This window comes from Leucopleurus acutus (genome assembly GCF_964270905.1).
Source record: "Leucopleurus acutus genome assembly, chromosome: 16".
Classification (NCBI taxonomy): domain Eukaryota; kingdom Metazoa; phylum Chordata; class Mammalia; order Artiodactyla; family Delphinidae; genus Leucopleurus; species Leucopleurus acutus.
In genome coordinates, this window is record NC_139158.1 from 86,833,374 (window position 1) to 86,852,011 (window position 18,638).

The 18,638-nt window shown below is 50.8% G+C and overlaps 1 protein-coding gene across 3 annotated transcripts in view; it reads right to left on the minus strand.

Annotated features, from left to right (window-relative positions):
* DIDO1 (death inducer-obliterator 1) overlaps positions 1-18,638 on the minus strand; it is a 50,393-nt gene that overhangs the window by 19,900 nt on the left and 11,855 nt on the right. For all 3 annotated transcript variants that reach the window (XM_082858144.1, XM_082858143.1, XM_082858142.1), the window contains exons 2-7: positions 11,091-11,265; positions 10,460-10,572; positions 8,844-9,681; positions 7,861-8,182; positions 5,725-5,937; positions 4,720-4,933 (exon numbers count right to left, since the gene is read on the minus strand). In XM_082858144.1, the coding sequence (XP_082714270.1) occupies positions 4,720-4,933; positions 5,725-5,937; positions 7,861-8,182; positions 8,844-9,679 (1,585 nt within the window). In that variant the 5' untranslated portion in view covers positions 9,680-9,681; positions 10,460-10,572; positions 11,091-11,265. The remainder of the gene's footprint in view (positions 1-4,719; positions 4,934-5,724; positions 5,938-7,860; positions 8,183-8,843; positions 9,682-10,459; positions 10,573-11,090; positions 11,266-18,638) is intronic.

An 18,638-nucleotide genomic window follows, 5' to 3' on the forward strand; every position in this document is an offset into this window, starting at 1 on the left:
TCAACTTTGTTTCTTGGCTGTCAAGACGTTTCCTAGTGTGAAAATTCAAGTAGCAAGAGAGAACATTTTGCTTTTGTGCCTTTGCTTAAATATTCTGCAGTGAATTATTCCTGGAGAATTAAAGTTGTGCTTACACAGAAACAGAGAGAATCCCCACTGAAGACTTGGGAGGCCTGATCTCCATCTCTGGGGCCCTCGCGCCAGCTGCTCTCCATCGCTAGGGGTCTGTATGTGGGTCCACAGCCAAACTGCCATGATCTGGGGCTACACAAAGCTTGTCCAGATTGACTTTTTTCTTACTGATGTGCAGTATCTGAGCGACTTACACCTCAAGAGAGGTGCAGAGAACTGGCCATAACAAGCTTGCAAAAAAACCAAGTACACCTCCGGAGGCAAATGGACCCTTCCTTGTTTTCAGAGTTTCACAGATTTTGAAAACCAAAACCCAATTCATGTTGGACTGGTAATATATGAAAAAAAATGGTCACATCATCCCTCAGCATGAACCACGAGAAGGGAACGGGGCCGAGGCTGTGTGTGAGGCAGGCGTTCCACTCTCCTGTCTACGCCAACTGGACTGGTGGGGACTGGCCGCCAGACCTGAGACTCAGCTGGAAGTAGAGCTGCTGCTTTCCCTCACTTCCAAAACCCGCCAACAGGCACTTTCACCACTTTGACAAGGTTCAACTTTAACCGTTATCTGTGCCTGCATCACCTGCTACTTCAAGCAACATGATGGGGCCGGGGGCGTGGTAAGACTCTGGGGCACATAGCCCGCGGCACCTGCTGACCCCGGCGGGTTAAGCGGCCGTTACCTTTGTGCTCGTCTCGCTGACGCCTCCAGGTGCATGGCAACGCCCCAACCTTCGTTGACAGAAATCAAAGTGGAAACCCTTCTTATCGATCTTCCAGGTTTACTTCTTTAACTTTCAGAAGGTAAGACTATGACTACGTGCACGGTGACGTGCAACACGCAAAAAATCAAAAACATTACTTCACAGCTTCAAATATGCCTGAGACTCCTACACCGTGTGGGAGGGTTTACAGCTGCATCTTCAAAAGAACCCTCGGGACTCGATGCCACCAAAGGGACTCTGCCGCGGGACAGTCTGTGAACAGTGCCACAGGAGATGCAGAGCCCCAGAGGCCACATGAAGGCCAAAGGGCAGGTGAGTTGAGCAGGACCACTCCTGCTAGAAACTTCTACCCACCCCCACCCCCGCTAAAGCACAAGAACTAAGGGGGGCAGCCAGGATACATCTGAGGGTCTCTGTCAGAAAAAGTACATGTACATGCGAAACCTCCCCTGCACTGATTTTCTGAAGTTGGCTATTAAAAAAAAACAAAAAACTGTAAAAAGTAAAACACTTAAAAATACGAGAGAATGTCAATGACCAAGAAAATTCCAGCTATTTGGATAACTTTAAAAACAGCTGTCAAGGTAAATCCTTATCAGGACAAGTTTTGGTTCTCTCTCCAAATGGGGGAGGAGATTGGTGAGATGTACAAGGCTGCTTTGTCCCCACCCACATTTTTTTGCCACTGAAGATCTGGAAGACACAGATAAAAACAGCTCGTGCAGCTGATAAAACATGCCTCTCCCACCGTTCCATTTCTACCAAACACCCCTGGGTCCCAGGCACCCCCATCCCCCCCCCCCCGCCCATCTATCTCACCGTGGGGACTTGTCTTCTCCTACTACCTGTGAAGCGTGCTCCCGGAACCCACACCAATCCCTGTGAAACCCGCGTCCCCAGATCCACTTCGCCATAGCACGGGGACCGGACATGTGGCACACGCGGACCACGGGGCAACGCTCGCATCGGGGCAGGATGCTAACACATCACTGGACCTGGGTGCACAGGTTCTGCAAGGGGTCCCCATTTCAATTCTCAAAGCTACATGAAACTGCAGAAATCTGATTTTCCAGTCAAAATTTGTTCAGGTCCCCAGAGTTTTAAGTCATCTCAGGGCCATTTAGGGAGCCCCAAACATGGGGAAATGTGCCTATGCCTATCACAATTCCACTTCCAAACCCTAACAAACCAGGGACACTTTCGAAGAACGTTTTCAGCCCTCTTCGTGCCTGTGCCTGGACAGTAATGAGAGGCGACGGAGAGGAAATGAAGAGGAACCATGAGGAGGAGTAAGAAACACAGTGACCTGGGGGGAAAGAAAATGGCAATCGTTTCCATGAGTTACACTGGTTTTGTTCTCAGAAACTCTGAAAAATTAAAAAAAAAAACTCATCAGAGAACAAGTACGTGTTAATCCCACCACCCTGAGGACCTGAAGATCTACTGACTGTCCCATGAGAGCAGGTCAGAGCCTCTGTGTAGCAAGGTCTTGCCCATGACGCTCATGAAGGGCTGCCCTGAACCCACAACCCAAGGCCAGTGCCAATGGCCTGGGAGAAGGGGGTGGGGGGCAGAGCACCTCCAGGGGCAGCACATTGGCTGCCCAAGGATCTACCCAAGATTTGACCTGAATCCAGGTCAACGTGGAAAACGCCCCCTTCCTAAGAGCTGTCCTGGCATCACCTGCACCCAGAAACATATCACGCTCTGCAGCCAGGGAGGCAGGTGGGGGCCCTGGCGGGGATGCAGGGTTCTGCTGAGTGTGTGCGAGGGGCCCCCTCCCATTGTGCCTGTGTGTGGGGACCCGGGGAAGGTCCACAGCCACTGCCACTGTCAAGTAATGGTTTGGGGAAGAGGCAGAGGCACAGCTGCTACTCACCGAGGCTGAAGTCGGGTGTTTACCAGCGACCTTTTACACTCCTCCCAATCATCTTTTGGGAAGATGACATTTCTGGGATAACAAAAAATGATCAGAAGCAACTAGCTCAAAACCATGTCCCTTATGCAGGCTAGAAGCTGTGGCTATCCATCCATGTAGTTCTGAGACGTAAATGTGCTGGGAAGGTGATCAGTGAGGAGCTGATGTGCAGAGAGGGAGGGTGGGGCAGAGGGAAGAGAAACCCCGCCTGTGAGCAGAGCCACCACCTCCTGGGGGCAAGTCTCCCCGCCCTTCCACCCCAGTCTTCCCTCAAAAACCGGGAAGTCAGAACTGGGGATAAGTAAGCACCCACCCCTCCCCCAAACCCCGCCAACTTTCCTTTCTCACTGTGCGCCCTACATCTGACTCCACACTCGGAGCCCGGGGGCAGTCTCCCAATTCTGGTCAACAGAGATGGAAATTAACTGAATTGAAACCAATCACCCAGGGTTTTGTGGCTACACCTTGGTTTTCCTTTTATTCTGTCACGTGCCTATAACCAACTGAGAACATTTAGCACAGGATTCCAACGTGACTGCTCCCCACCCCTTCCCAGCTGGGCGATGCTTATATTTAGGTCCATTCGTACCCCCTGTAGAGGCGCTACTGTGTAGAGGTGCTAGAACTTGATGGGTATTTGCGACACGTTGTTAGCATGAAGTTCTTGGTTCAAACAACCTGAGGTGTATTGAGACTCATTTTAATACAGCAACTGGTTAACTCTATATTTAACCACTCACTCCAAAAATCCAAAAATAAATAAAATAAAATAGATAAATATGCATATATATACACACACAGTATTGCTTTGCAGTTCACTTGCAACTCCATTTCTCAGGTCTTGGGTCATTTACATTCTCAAAACGCATCTAGTTATGCAGTTTTCTAGCCACACTACATCCATGAGGTCTTCCCTCAGGCCACTGGCCTAAACAGCCGGCTGAGAGGAGGAAGCAGCTCGTGGCTATAATCCTGGAATTTGGGGCCATTTAACCTCTTGTGCTTTTAAAAAAAGTTGCAAGAGTATAAATAAAAGATAGCATAAATAAAAACTGAACACAAAATGACCTTAACCATAGAATAAGAATAAGATGTGCCCCAGAGCAATTTAAATTTCTAAAATTTAATTTTGGAGAATGAGCTGAAAAAAAGAAGAAAGAGAAAAGATTCAAGCTGCATGATCTCATCTGGGATTGCAAAGGTCTGTCTGAACTTGAAGCCTGGGGTGGGATGACCCAGCAGTGCACGCCAAGACTCCTGGTCTGGGTGCTGCTCAGAGTGGAGACACTGTGCTCACTTACCTTCAAGCACAGGAAGCAGGGTAAACGGCCTTCAAGACTGGCATGTGTGTTTATGTTGTGTGTAGTATGTGAAGTGGACATAAAAAAAATTCCGGTTCCGTCAAAAATAATATAACTCCTGAAACTCATGCTTCAGTTGAAAATCAGCTACAACACTACTGTGCTAATAGTAATAGGTTCCCACAATATACAAGGAAGTGAGGGTCACGTGTGCTGGGAGCAGACTGTGTGGAAAGACCCCCGCGTGGAGAGCCCACGGCGGTGACGGCGCTGTGGTGAACGTCTGGATGACGGCGGACCTTGAGTGCCAGGCAGCGCGCCCCCTTGTCACATTCTGCTGAAGATACTACACATACTTACCAGAGACTGATAGTAAAGAAAAGCGATTAAAGACATCAATCGTCAGAGGTGAGACATTCAGCAACGGGTCTCGTACAGCTTTTTGGAAACACTGACAAGAAGTCCCGACAGACTAAGGATGGGCACGCGGGGCTCAGGAGGCCTCCTGGACTTGGGCAAGGGCTTTGATCTCTGCAGGTGCAGCAGAAAACACGGCTAGAACTCCTAGCTCTGGACAGGCCCGAGTGCACGGCCGTCCAGAAAGACCGGGAAGGGTCCAGAGCTCCCCCCGGGTGATACATACATTTATACAACAGTGGCGGCCAGGGGGCAGCAGTCTTTTCTGGCTTTACTGCATTGTAATTGTGGTCGCTGGCCCAGGACGGCGTGCTGCTCTCACAGGGCGGCTCCTTAGCGAGGACCTCACTCCTTGGAGGGACCAGCGCCACCTTCTTCGCTGCGTTCTCCTTCTTGTCTGGAGCCAGTCTCTTGTGCACAGAAGAGATTTTAATGCCTGCCTGGATAATCAGTAAAGCCCCAATCATTAATGAGGTCAGAAATTAACCTTTGCTCATTTCACTCTGCAGTGAGGGTCACGACTCAATCAGCTCCTGGGCCATCCTAAGCCCAATACACTGCATCTGCTCAGCAGCGGGCTGGCTACTCCCCCACATCCAGCAGGCCCGCATCAACATCCGAGCGATGAGAAGGTCCCTGACAGAATAACCCGTCATCCTAGCATCCTGATGAGGTGCTAGGCCACCAGGATAACCGAGGGGCCATGGAGTGAGGCAGTGAAGCAAGGCGGAGAGCACGGTTGGCCGGGGCCCTGTGTGAGAACGCGCCCAAATAACACTGACAGGCAGGGGCTGCAGACACAACAGCACGTGGAGAAAGGACAGGCGTCCAAACGACATCCCTGTACCCCACCAGGAACTCAGTGCGGCACCCCCAGAACCCACTTGCCACCCCGCTGCCTGCGCGTCAACTCCCCACACAGACTCCACCAGGGACCGCTCTCCTCCCGGCGGGGCTGGTGTGTGGGTGGAGAGCTATTCCGTGCAGCAGCCGGTTCCCACGTTTCTATCAGTTAATCCCTCGGCTAGAGGCGGAGAAGGAAAACATGAGAACACGTGCCTATTTGTAATGCTGACGAGAACACTGGTGGGCAAGGCGGAGGGCAGTGTGAAGGCGCCTGCATCCTGTCTGGGCCTGTGTGCCCTACACTCTCCAAACCAACCCACCGAGCCCGTAACCTCCAGACGCTTTTGGTTTCAACTACACAAATGGTTGGCCTCCGTCAACTCACCTGAACGCTACATTTCTGAAGAATGATTTTTTCCGGCTTTGTCTTGGGTTTCTCTTTAGGTTTCGGTTTCTGCTCTTTCCCTGCGCTCAGGAAGCGCATGGTGGCCGCGGCGTGTTTCAGGATACAGTCGCTGCTGCAGTAGACAGAGTCGGGCTGCGCCACGCTCGAGCACCCGGGGCCAATGCACCTGGCGGCACCAGGCGCCTCTACGACCTGCAGGATCAGACGCGGCTTCAGTGCTCGCCCGCTTTGGTGGCTGTGGCACTTCGTAACACAACTATTCACGGTACCGAGATTACTGCTTTTAATCATGTATGAAGAAATTATGAATAAAGATGTACCTCTGTTTATTCAAAACACACAAATCGACCTCCCCTGGGTAAGGCCCTCAAGTTCTTAACTGCCCTTCATGCCACGCATGAAGGGGACCCCGGCACTCATGCTGCACACTTCTGAACACAATGGGATTTCACACCACAAGTAGGTTCCCTTATCGGGCAAATGGGCAGGGATTTTACCAACGAAATTAAGATCCCAAGTGAGAGGACTGTGAGTTAGTCCAAAGGGTCCAACTTCATCAACTGAAAACCCTTAAAAGAGGAACTGAGCCTCCAGAAGAGAGAGGATTCCACTGCTGCCTCTGCTGAGAGGGCGCCCAGGCCTAGGCTCGGCGGGCAAGGTTGTGAGACGACACCCAGGACACCCAATTAAACGTGGGTCTCAGAAACAACAGACAACTTTTTGGTGTCACCATGCCACAAAAATTGCCTGGGACATATTTTACATGCTAAATCAAGTCAGAGCTTTTGGAAGTGGATCTTTCCCCAGCCGAGCCTCTGATGAGACCTCAGCCCCCACCGACATCTGGAGGGCAATCTTGTAAGACCCAGAGCAGAGGGGGCCCAGCTAAGCCAGGCCTGGATTTCTGAGCTAATAAATGTGTGTTGTTTAAGCTGCTAAACAAGTCTGTGGTTGCCTGCCGTGCAGTAGGAACCTGGTTCACTACAAGGGCTGAACACAGCTGTCCATGATCACTAGAACATGTTTTGATGGTCGAGACTAATAAGATACATGAACATACCCCTCAAATGTACTTGAGCAAAATCTTGTATCTCAAATTATGCACTTAATTGTTTTTTCTCCACAGAATCCAAGTTCTACTCAGAAAAATACTTTATGTGTAGTCTCAAACACATCAGCAATAACATGACGTTTCCTACTGACTTACATTTCCATTAATTCTTCTTCCTTACCAGTTATCATCATACTTTCACTCGATGCCTCCTCATACGCCCATGACAGGTAAAATTTAAATGGTCCAGCCCTCGAGGCTACGTCAGTGCAAGGGGGAGACGGCGGGGAGCTATGACACGGCCACCGCAAAGTCGTCTGCATGCCCAACACTGGCTAGAGAACGGGCTGTGGGGGCGGCATGGGCCCCCAATTCAAGGAAGGCCTGGGGTGAAAACATGCTCTGAGTAGGACAATCCTGAGAGCCTGAGACAGCTCTCAAGATGCATGGAAACCATGACAAAGAATCATGGCCCTTGGGCAGGAGAAGCGAGTGAACAGAGCTAGGAAAGGAGCATACAGAGCTGCACAAGCACTGGGGAGCGGGAGACCACCATAACAGAGGGCGTGCCAGCCGCAGCTGAACTGTCACCCTGGGGAGCCGTGCGGTCACCACCGCTGGCCTTGGCATCTTGCTGCGAGGCAGGCACAAGACCACTGGTTCTCTCAAGGCGGTGACAGGTAATATAGGTGCACACGTGCCCCTGTGACTCAAAAATAATTTTGTTTGTTCACATATGCACTTCAAACTCAGGATCCATTCATGAGAAAACTGAAGGGAAGACTTAAAAAAGTGAGTCCACTTACGGAAAATGTTAAGTCAGTAATAACAGCATAGGAGATAGATATGATTAACAAACACAGAGTAAGAATAGATAGGCCTGCCAGCCTGGAGCAGGTGCATGGACCTGGGAGCTCGCAGAGCCCAGCCCTGCGCACAATGCCACTCCTGGGAAAAGCTAACTTATCTCAGAAGACAAACGCTCCTGTCTTGATGTTTCTGCCAATGGCAGCTGCGGGCTCCACGGCCACCTCTACCGCTGACCTTGGGAGACAGGTACTTACGGGCTGGAATATCTTGAGTTTTTTCTTGCCACTTGGGTTCGCAGCTTTCTCAATTCTACCCTTAATTCCTTGGTCTTCACTCGATTTCTGCTCCACGGTTCCTATACTTGTACAGTCTGTGCCGTCGGCGTCCGCAGGTCTCGACCTCGAGTCCTGCGTGCCTGTGGTCTCAGAGCTGGGCTCGTCCTGCACTTGCAGGATGGTGCAGTTTGGGCAGATGTAATCCTCCCCGTTCCTTTCCAAGAGCCTCCCTCGAGCCTCAGAAATGCCCACACAGTCGCCATGAAACCATTCTTCACATCGGTCACAGCAAATCATAAATCTGGAATGATAAAATAAAGAATGGATATTATTAGTATTAGGAATGGAAAGTGAGAGACCAACTCAACTTTAAACACAAGTCAAATTTCAACCTTCTATTATGAAAAAAACAAAAATATTACAGAAACGTGGAGAGAATAGAATAAAGAGCATCCACGTGCCCTGCTCAATTTTACTAACATTCAATCAAATTTGCTTCATCTTTTCTTTGAGGGAAGCACTCTGCCCTTGACACCACAGTTCTCGTCCACAGAAGGGCAGCCACGCCTATACCCCCCCACACACCCCGAGCTGCCCCAATGTCCACACCACAGCCCAGTCTCAGCCGGTCTGGAGCAGCGTCACCCAGCGAGCTCTCTGGGATAGCAGATCCCCTCTGGTCCAGGCCGCCTTGTCCGTGGCTGGTGGGACCGAGGCAGCCAATGTCCCACGCCAGCGCCCACCTTGGTGGAGGGTGTGGCTCTTGGCAGTGCCCACCCACGCCGTTTTTGTTTTTGTTTTTGTACAATGACTTGTTCGTCTTTCCCAAGAGAACAAGTCCCTCATTCAGGCCACCCTGGGACTCTCTAAACTAAGACGAATGGAAAACGCTCTCTGGCACTTTCCACAGCTCGGACTCCCCCCAGAAGCCTGGGCAGCCACTCCATCCTCCCACGACCCACCTGTTATTATGAGGCTGGCGGCACAGGCAGTACAGGGCATTGGGGTCGTACACCTCACATTCGGGCTTGTGTCGGACTGTGTCTCCGGGTTCCTCTGCATTCCCCCCTGGGGCCGCCCTCCCTTCCAGTTGGCTCTCTCTGTCCATTTTCGCCGCCTGGGACGCAGCCCCCAGGTCGGCCTCCGGCTCCTGCGGGACGGGCAGCGAGCCCTCCACTGCATCGCCTGCCTCAACGTCCATGGTCTCCACCGGGTCCTCCTCCCGATGCTTCTTCCGCAGGCGGCTCTGGACGCCCTTGGGGGGCCTGTCCGTGGGCTCCTGCTCGCGCTTTCTCCGCAGGCGATTCTGGAGTTCTTTCAAAGTCAGCCCGTCACTGTCGCTATCGGAGGTGTCATCCTCGTCGCCACGCCCTCTGGCCTTTGCCGAGGAGGCCGTTCGTTCCTTAGCACCCGTGGAGCCAGACCTGGGACCGCTCTTCCCATCCGAGGTGCTCTCCACGCTCCCCTCAGAGGCGCTCTCCGCATCTGTCACTGGACAGGACGCCGGCTCCACCGAGTCCTCTAGGGACACAGGGGTGCCCCTCCGGCCCCGGCGCCGTACCGTGGTCAGGAACTCCTCCACCCGCTCGGTCCGCTTCGGCTGCCTTCCACTGCGACGCAGCGACGGGCTCTGCTGCTGCCGGGGCAGCGGGTCCAGGGCATCCATCTCCACATCCCCAGCGCCCTCGCGCTTGGCGATGGTGGTCCTCCGGAACCCCCACGTCTTCCTGAACTCTTTGCTGGTGGGCTTGATGGCCTTGGGCGCATCCTCACCACTCGGGTCACCCTTCTCGTCCATACCTAACAGGGAAATGCAATCAAACCACACCAGGCGTCAGCCAGGGCCGCGGTCCAGGACCAGGACAGGCACCCACCAGCCACGAGAGCGCACGAGAAGGGGCAACACCCACACGGAGGAAACCCAGACACAGTGAATCGCAACAATTCTCCACCTACAAAAACCGAAGGTGTTTCCTAAAGTGCGCTGAGAGGATTCAAGGGGGTCCTTGAAGAAAACTGTAACAGTTACGTATCTAATGTTCAGTAGACAAACACAGCTAGCAAACCAAATCTGTGAACTGGTCAACTGCTGAGGACGAGGATTTGTACAAGTGGTAGCAGGGAAAGAGGAAGCGAGCAGCAGTGCTGCCAGGACAGGACAGGGTGGCGGGTGCCTCGGGCTCTCCAGCACAGAGACGCGGGGCCCACCTGGCTCTGCCTGCAGAGCTCGGTGGACAGAGCACTGTGCTGGCTCTGGGCCTACTGCTTGGAAGCCCCAAGCTGTGTGTGAGACGTCTGACCACACTGCTGGAGGGATCACATGGAGATGGGGGATTCGGACCCTGAACCCTGCCCAGATTCCCGAGCCACGACTGTGTTGACACAAGATGGGCCCATTCAGCGCTGCGCGCAGGGTCTGCAGCAGCAGTCGATGGGGACACTGAGAAAATACTGAGCCACACAGCACCTTTGGTGTATATTTCTTCTCTCCTCTTTCTAACAGACTGTTTAAAGGGTCATGTTTGTGAAAACTTCACTCCTGTTTAAAATGAAAAAGCCTGAAAAAGATAGTATATACCTTGAGAATTTTTTCCCAAGCTGTGCAGGCTTCAATTACATTTAAATGCTAACGATGACTCAGGTTTTATGCCATGTTCCATCCCAGGGGAAGGACTAATACAGAATGAAAACCTTCAAACAGAAAATACACAAAATTAAACATCACACACAATTGAATTCTCTTTTTGGTTCCCACTAAGTATTGTCACCTCCCATTTCCGTGTCCAGGTCTGTAACTCCCCCACCCTGGGCCTAGGCCCACACTCTCCCAGGCCACTCGGAAGCTTGCAGGAGTAGCTGTGACATCAGCACCTGTGCCACCAAGGACCACGCCACTGTCCTGGTCACCCAAGGCTTTCTGCAGGAAGGACTCTCCTCTACAAAATACAGTTCTCACCAGAGAGAATATAAAACGTCATTGTAAATGCACTAAAAATACCACTCATGTAAAGATAAAGTAGTGCTCTGAATCAGATTCTTAACACACAATTAGACACTCTCCAAGAAATCTCGGGCTAAAGCTTAAACCATTTCGAACAAATACTAATGTTACATTAGTTTCTTTACATATAATGCCACTTTTGAAATAGAAAACATGACATCAAAACTTAAAATTGTGTTGCTGGCGTTTAACACTATTGCCACGTTACCTGCCCCACATGGAAGCTTGGGCGCTTCTTCCGACTTCCTAAAAACAACCAAAACCTGGCCGATGCAACTGCAGGGTCCAAGGGAAGCGCCAAGCCCCGCAACACTGCTGCTGCCGGTCACTATTCACAGATTACAACGCAGATTATCTCGAGACTGTGATCACGGAGTAAGCTCCTAAAAGAAAACAACAAAATAGTTTAAAGATTTAAAGCAACTATAACTAAAATCATGTTTAAGGGAAAAAAAGGCATGCAACTTTCCAAACAATCTCTTATTTGAATGTACATTACGTGACCCACAAAGACATTCGGCGAGTCGACAAACAAAATCCACAAAACAAAGTCCCCTGCTTCCCTTAAGGACTTTTAAAGAAGGGAAGATACTTTGACTACATTCTGAAAGCAGGGGGCGAGCTGGACAGGCCTCGGCTGGCACACTGGTGGGGAGGAAGCTGGTGGGCAGAGGGCAGAGGCCTCAGTGGGAAGGAGAGTTTGAAAACTGATCATTGGTACCAGATGCTTTCCAATTACAATCTTACTTTTGAGATGGACCAAGGTCAATAAAAACCCAGAGACAAGAGAGAAAGGAACAAAACATGAACAAAAAAAATTACACATGAAAAGTCATTATTTAGAAATTCTTTTTTTTTTTTTGCGGTACGCGGGCCTCTCACTGCTGTGGCCTCTCCCGTTGTGGAGCACAGGCTCCGGACGCACAGGCTCAGCAGCCATGGCTCACGGGCCCAGCCGCTCCGCGGCATGTGGGATCTTCCCGGACCGGGGCACGAACCCGTGTCCCCTGCATCGGCAGGCGGACTCTCAACTACTGCGCCACCAGGGAAGCCCTAGAAATCCTTTTTTAAAAAAAAATCTATTTAATTTTTGGCTGCGTTGGTCTTTGCTGCTGCGCGTGGGTTTTCTCTAGTTGCAGCGAGCGGGGGTCTACTCTTCGGTTGTGGTGCGTGGGCTTCTCATTGCGGTGGCTTCTCTTGTTGTGGAGCACAGGCTCTAGGCGCATGGCTTCAGTAGTTGTGGCATGCGGGCTCAGTAGTTGTGGCACGTGGGCTCAGTAGTTGTGGCTTGTGGGCTCTAGAGCGCAGGCTCAGTAGTTGTTGCACATGGACTTAGTTGCTCCACTGCATGTGGGATCTTAAGTTCCCTGACCAGGGATCGAACCCGTGTCCCCTGCCTTGGCAGGCGGATTCTTAACCACTGTGCCACCAGGGAAGCCCTAGAACACTATACCTATGTCATCCTTTTAGTTAAAACTCTAAGAGAGATTTCAGAGGACTAATGTTATGATTATTGAACATCACCGTGGTACAGCTCATCTACGTGTATTTACATATTTAAAGAACGTTTCTCCTCCTGTGCCCTCATTCAATCACGATACCTAGTTTGCTCCACAAACGCGTCTCTGTTTCTAGGTAAGTCCTCGATGTTAACATTTTAACACATTTCGCATTCTAGACCCAGGACTCCCTGCCCGCACCTCACCTCTTCCTCACCTCACACCAGATGCCTCCCCTGTAACTGTGGTCTCCTTGGTGACCTCAGAGCAAACATTCCGTCCCACCTCCTTTTAAAGAGATAGCGACCATCTCACTCTGGTCACTCCTGCCCCCCCATGGCCACCACCTCTCTCACATGTGGTCAACCCATCTCAAAACGAGAAACTTCTCAGGAGAAACTGTTCACAACAGTGAACATTTATAAAAGCAAAGAAATTACGATGTTCTCAGGAATTAAAAAGTTTTTAAAATTTATGTTAATATGAACCCCCCCCTCAAAAACCCCATGCCTCTGGATTTGAATTCTGAATAATCAGAAAAGGAAAATCCAGTTATTTCTGTTAAGTGGAATGAAGCACTTTATTCAGAATAGATCATATCATTGTAGATAACCTGGTTCATTTTGTTTTGATTTTACATTTGCAAGATCACTTTCATAATTTCTTCCCAGAAATTCTAATGTAAAATTTCAGGTCACGAAACAAAAACAAACCCCTATGATCAAGGCAAAAGTTACAAAAGAAAAGTTGTGTTATGCTCCTAACACAACTTAAAATGTGGGTCCACACACAACAGCAGGTCACCAAACGGTGGTCACACCATACTAGTAACAACGTTTCCCCAGAGGAAAAGAACGGTGGGCGGGCATCCCTGAAACTGGGAAAAAGAAAACCTGGAGGCGAACATGATGCACTGAGATAGTTTTATATCTTTACATTTCTAAGTGCAAATGTCCTCTCAGCTGAAAACTGCTCCATTTCCTAAGCAGACCTGCGAATACCAACATGAAACCTTAGGTTCCCCCAGGCCACCCAAGGGCAGGAAGTGGCCCACCACCTCCCAGGCAGCTCTCCAACTTTTTGCTGTTGAGGTCCCTTTATACCCTTAAAAACTGAGGACCACAAAGAGCGGTTGCTTATGTGGGATATGTATTTCCAAAATTAAACCTGAGAAAGGCTTTCAGAATTGTGGATGTTCCCTGATACCACATCAAACCTCGACAGGCCGCATTTACATGAAAAGTAGTTGTGACACGAATCTGCAACCGCGTCCATGAATGCTCCACACCTTCCTGGGTCGTAACGCACTCTGAAAACATCTTTTGCCTGTGTGCACGGTGGCCAGCTGGACACATGCAGAGTCCACACGCTGGCACATTTCATTAGACAACATGAGACGCATCTGTTAACGTTAGCGCCCATCTCCTGAAATGTCTTTCATTACTGGGAAGCCATCAAGCTCAGGGTGGCAGATAGAAGCTTTTCAAAATGCTAACTTCCGTTTAAAGCTGGAATTTTGTCATCAGTAACAAACATTGTCAGTTACTTTCCTCGAGTCTCACACTGTGCATCTTCGAGAAAATGCCTGCCACACACCACCTGGAAAAATGCAGTCCATGGGTGATGCTCTGCGGCCCCCAGCTGCAGGCCCCTCTGGCCCCTCAGGGGCGCTACCAGGAACCTCTGTGCCAGCAGTGCAAACGCCGACCCGGCAGGGCCGGCTCACGAGGCCGACTGTGACCCTGGACAGGGCTTCTGAGCTCTTAGCCTCCAAAGGGTTTCAAAACACACCATTTCCGGTAGCTCAAGAACATGCTGGATACACGCCAAGCAGTCACACATATCCGCACTTCAGTGTCAGAGGAGAGGAAACATTTGCTTCCACAAAACTGTTCTAAAACCACCACTTCATTTTCCCTTCAGACTATCCAACCCTTGAAAAACGTTAAGCTGCCAGAAGTGATTTTCTTTAGAGCAAAACCAAAAATACGCTCCCCAAACGTGAGTGATGCCCAACTCTACAACCACGTAAATCTGAAGGCTCCACTTCTACAAAGCTCGTGAAGGGTAAGTAACCGCCTCTTACCCATTTGAAGATGTTTAGTTCTATGGACTGGAGACTAATTTCTCTGAGATACTTTAAAATATAATACATAACCACAATGAAGCTCCTATTTCCACAGCACAACAAACACAAGAAAACAGTTGCAGCTTCTCAAAAAGATAACACACAAGCGCACACCTGTCCTGCCCACCTAGCGGCAAAACAAGGTGGTCCTCCGAATCTCACACCCCCAAAACAATATTCAAAGCTAACAATTTTAATTTTGAAACAATTCTAACCTGCCGGTCACAATTTATATCCAATGCTACAACATAACCTCATTATTTCGGACTCTGCTAACTCAATTTATGGTTCTAACAGGCTGGGCCAAAGTTCACAGTTACTGTTATTTCACGTTAAGAGTCTTCCGTCTCATGACGAATCCTTTGCTGGGGATGAGGAGGGACTGAGAAGATGCTGAAAGTTCTATGAAGTACTTAAAAACGCAAGCTTTCCCAATTAAAGCCTCTTTCACAATTCCGTTTTTATTAATGGGATAGTCACTAACGAGGGCACGCCCAGGAATTTGAGAGGACACACGACATTCTGCCGACCTGGCAGCGCTCCCTCTCAGCGACCCCACGCTACCCCACGCTCATCCTGACTCGACTGCACAAGTGGCACTGCAGTCCTTTAGGTGGCTAATCCAAAGTATGCTGCTTTCCAAGTAACACTGTCATCATTAAAATTCCACTGAAGCAAAAGGACCCACAGCACGGTGAGCTTCTCAAGCAGTAACTACAGAGAGAAATCTAGGAACCACCTGCTGTTCAAAATTTCTTAGGTGTTTTTGCTTTACAGGTCTGTGCAGACAAAAAGTAAAACTTGTTGCTTAAAAGCTCGCCAGGACTGGTGCCTCGGCCAAGCTCTGGTGAGGCCGGGACCCCAGCTCCCCCATTGCGGGTGGGCAGTGGGCACTCTGGTTTCTCTCTATCCACTGCCTAGTGAAAACACAGGCTTGTGACCTCGGTGGGCAGCTCTCCAAAAGCGCTTCAGGAACAACCAGCAGAGCCACCTGAATGCGTCCAGGTTAAGGTGGAGGAAACGAGGCTTTCCCTGTTCTCTACGAAACCACTTGCTACCTTGGATGGACTCCTGCTGTGGTCTGCACGTTTGTGCCCCCGGAGCCCTCCTGAATGGGATAGCTGCCCTGGAAAAGAGGCCCCAGAGCTCACCTGGCCCTGCCACCGGGGCCCAACTGCCCCGGCACCCTGACCTTGGGCCTCCCGCCTTCAGAGCTGCAAGCAATCGAGCCCACTGCGTGAAAGCTCCCAGTCTGTGGTCCTTGCCACGGCAGCCCGGGGGACCGACGCAGCTCCCTCTTGTCTCTCAAGGACAAGAGAACATGGCTTCAGACACTGGCAAGGGACTATCTGAATCCTACACCCTGGGGTTGGTGCCTGTAAGACAAGGCTCCTGCCAGGGTCTTAGGGCCCCTCTGAACTGCACAGGCTCTTGTCCTCACGGAGTCTGCAAGATGGGGCAGGTCTGGCTAAATATCCAGGACAACACTGGGATGGGCCCCCAAGAGGGAGCCTCCCCTCTCCTTCCCCAACCAAGACAGAGGGTGTGACTGTGAGGCGGGAGGGGGGGAGGGTCACAGACAGGACCCTGGGCACAGTAAGTCGCTCCCCAGGACAGTCAGCCCTGCTGGGCACCTCAGGGGCTGCTTCCTAGGGACCCTGATCCTCCAGCTCCGCCCCCCTAACTGCTCACCCTATCGCTTTCATATCCGCAATGGTCTGTCTGGGCCCCGAGTGCACCCGGGCTGGCTACTCCCTTCCAGCGCCCACGGGGGCACTGCTGCCAGATCCCCGTGTCACCCGTAGCACCCAGTGCAGGCCCGGCGCACCGTGTCTCACTGCAGCAAGAGCTGTTGGTAAGGATCCGGTGAGAGGCTATGGGTGAGGACAGCCTACGATAAAGGCAAAATGCCACCCACCGTTCCCTCAAGCCGCAAGACCCTTGGGGCCTCCTCACCCAGAGCGCACCCCGGCTGTACTCTGGGGCTCTGGTTCCAGGCGGTCCACTTTGAGGGGGACGTGTGCACTGAACCCTCTTCACTAGGGACCACAAACTAGCCAGATATTCCACGTTTTTCCCAAAAAGCAAGAACGTGGTTGAGGGCCCCCTGAAAACATTGCCTATCTTAAAAGTAACCCATTTCCCCAGGTGTTACAAGTTCAGAGTCAACTGCCTTTTAAAATTCCCATTTCTCAACAACAAGAGCATTTCTAACCGTGACCCAGAGCAGAGGTTCTCAAAGTGTGGCCCCCGGGCCTTTCGGGAGGGCCCCCCCAAGGGCAAACTATTTGCACAACACTAAGGGCATGGATGTGGTGGTTTCTCAGAAGCCAAATGACAGAGATAGGACGAAGGAGACAAGAGAATCTGGCTACTGTCGCTTAAGCCAGACATTCTGGAGAGCTGCAAAACCCTAGGACAACACTACCTTTCTCATTAAATTGTTTTTGTTTTGGAACATAGTTCCCATAAAGTGTCATTTATGTTATTATTTTTAAGTAAGTAAATTTAAATGTCTCTCTTTTTTTTTTCTTTCTGCGGTACACGGGCCTCTCACTGTTGCAGCCTCTCCCGTTGCGGAGCACAGGCTCCGGACGCGCAGGCTCAGCGGCCATGGCTCACGGGCCCAGCCACTCCGCAGCATGTGGGATCTTCCCGGACCGGGGCACGAACCCACGTCCCCTGCATCGGCAGGCGGACTCTCAACCACTGCGCCACCAGGGAAGCCCCTAAATGTCTCATTTTTAATGCCAAATATGGGAAATATCAATAGATACAACGTAAACAATAGCCCTCTGGGGTCCTTGTTAATTTTAGGTGTAAAGGGGTCAGTCTGAGAATGGCCACCACCACAGACTTGACACTACTGGCAACGTCAAGGGGCTGCTCTTGATGGGCCGTGACAGTGACGCTCCAGGAGGCTGCTCTCCCAGACCCTCCCCACCTCTCCTCGGATGAGAAGGCACCAATTACGAAACTGCAGCATTCAGAGGGACTGCCACCTAAGTCCAAAGAGAAAATGGTTGGAGAAAAAAACCAAAGGCCTGCTGCTGCCTCACAAGTATCTGCTTCATGAGTGGAGCTGCATCTCATGCCACAGGCCAAGGGGCAAAAATAATGCTTGGAGACCTTGGAAATGCAGAAGTCAAGAATTAAACTGTATACTTGAGCTGGAATCTTCCTTTCTTTCTCTGAGATTAGAAGAGGCCAATGTCTAGCTTTGGGGGGCAGTGGGGAAGGTCCAAGCTTAAATAAAGCAGTTATTAAATAAAAACAGGATTTTCTCTACTGATTTTTACAGATCCATGCAGAGCTCAACTTGAGGCAGCTTCCCCAACTCCTGCCCACGGCCCGGGTGGGGAAAGTGCAGAAGAAAGCCACCTTACTACTAAAAACACAAATACTGTTTAAATTACAATCTAACAAACCTGAAGGGTCAATGGCTAGCACTGACCTAGCCCTGTGTCCATGGGGCACGGGGGGCATCTCAGGGGTACCACTCCTTGTGCCGGCTCAGCATCCCCAGTCCTGACCAAGGCAGCCACCAGTGTCCTCCTCTGCTGACCACAGCATGACCACACCCACACACTAACAAGTAGGGTAAGTCCTCTGATAAGCAGATAGGGGGCTGAGAGGCTCAAGGGGCAGCACCACGGAAGAAGGCAGGCTTCACACCAGGGTGTCCCTGCCTTCAACCCCAACTGCAAACCTAACAGCTAGGTGTGCTGCCCAGGGAAATGGGGACAACTGTGAAACTCCATCGTGTCAAGTGCCAGTCAGATTATGATAAATAGCCTGTGTCATTTATTAAAATGACAATGTCTGCTGGTGAGTAGTTGGGAAAACAGGCCCTCACAGGAGAATCTGCAAATATCTACAAAGAGCCCCTTCTATGCTCGGCACAGAGCAGGCAGCACCTCTGTTCCACCCGGCCAGGTGGGACTGCTTCACTGTGACCTGCCAGGGATAACTAGGGAAGTGCAGGTGCGTTTATAAGGGCGCTCCCAGCATGCCCCCTTTTTTTTTTTTTTTTTAAACTAAGGGACACAAACCAATGTCCATCACCAGGAGACCAGTTTGAGAAAAACCCAGAAACAGCCATGTGATGCAATTCTTTAAGACTGTAATT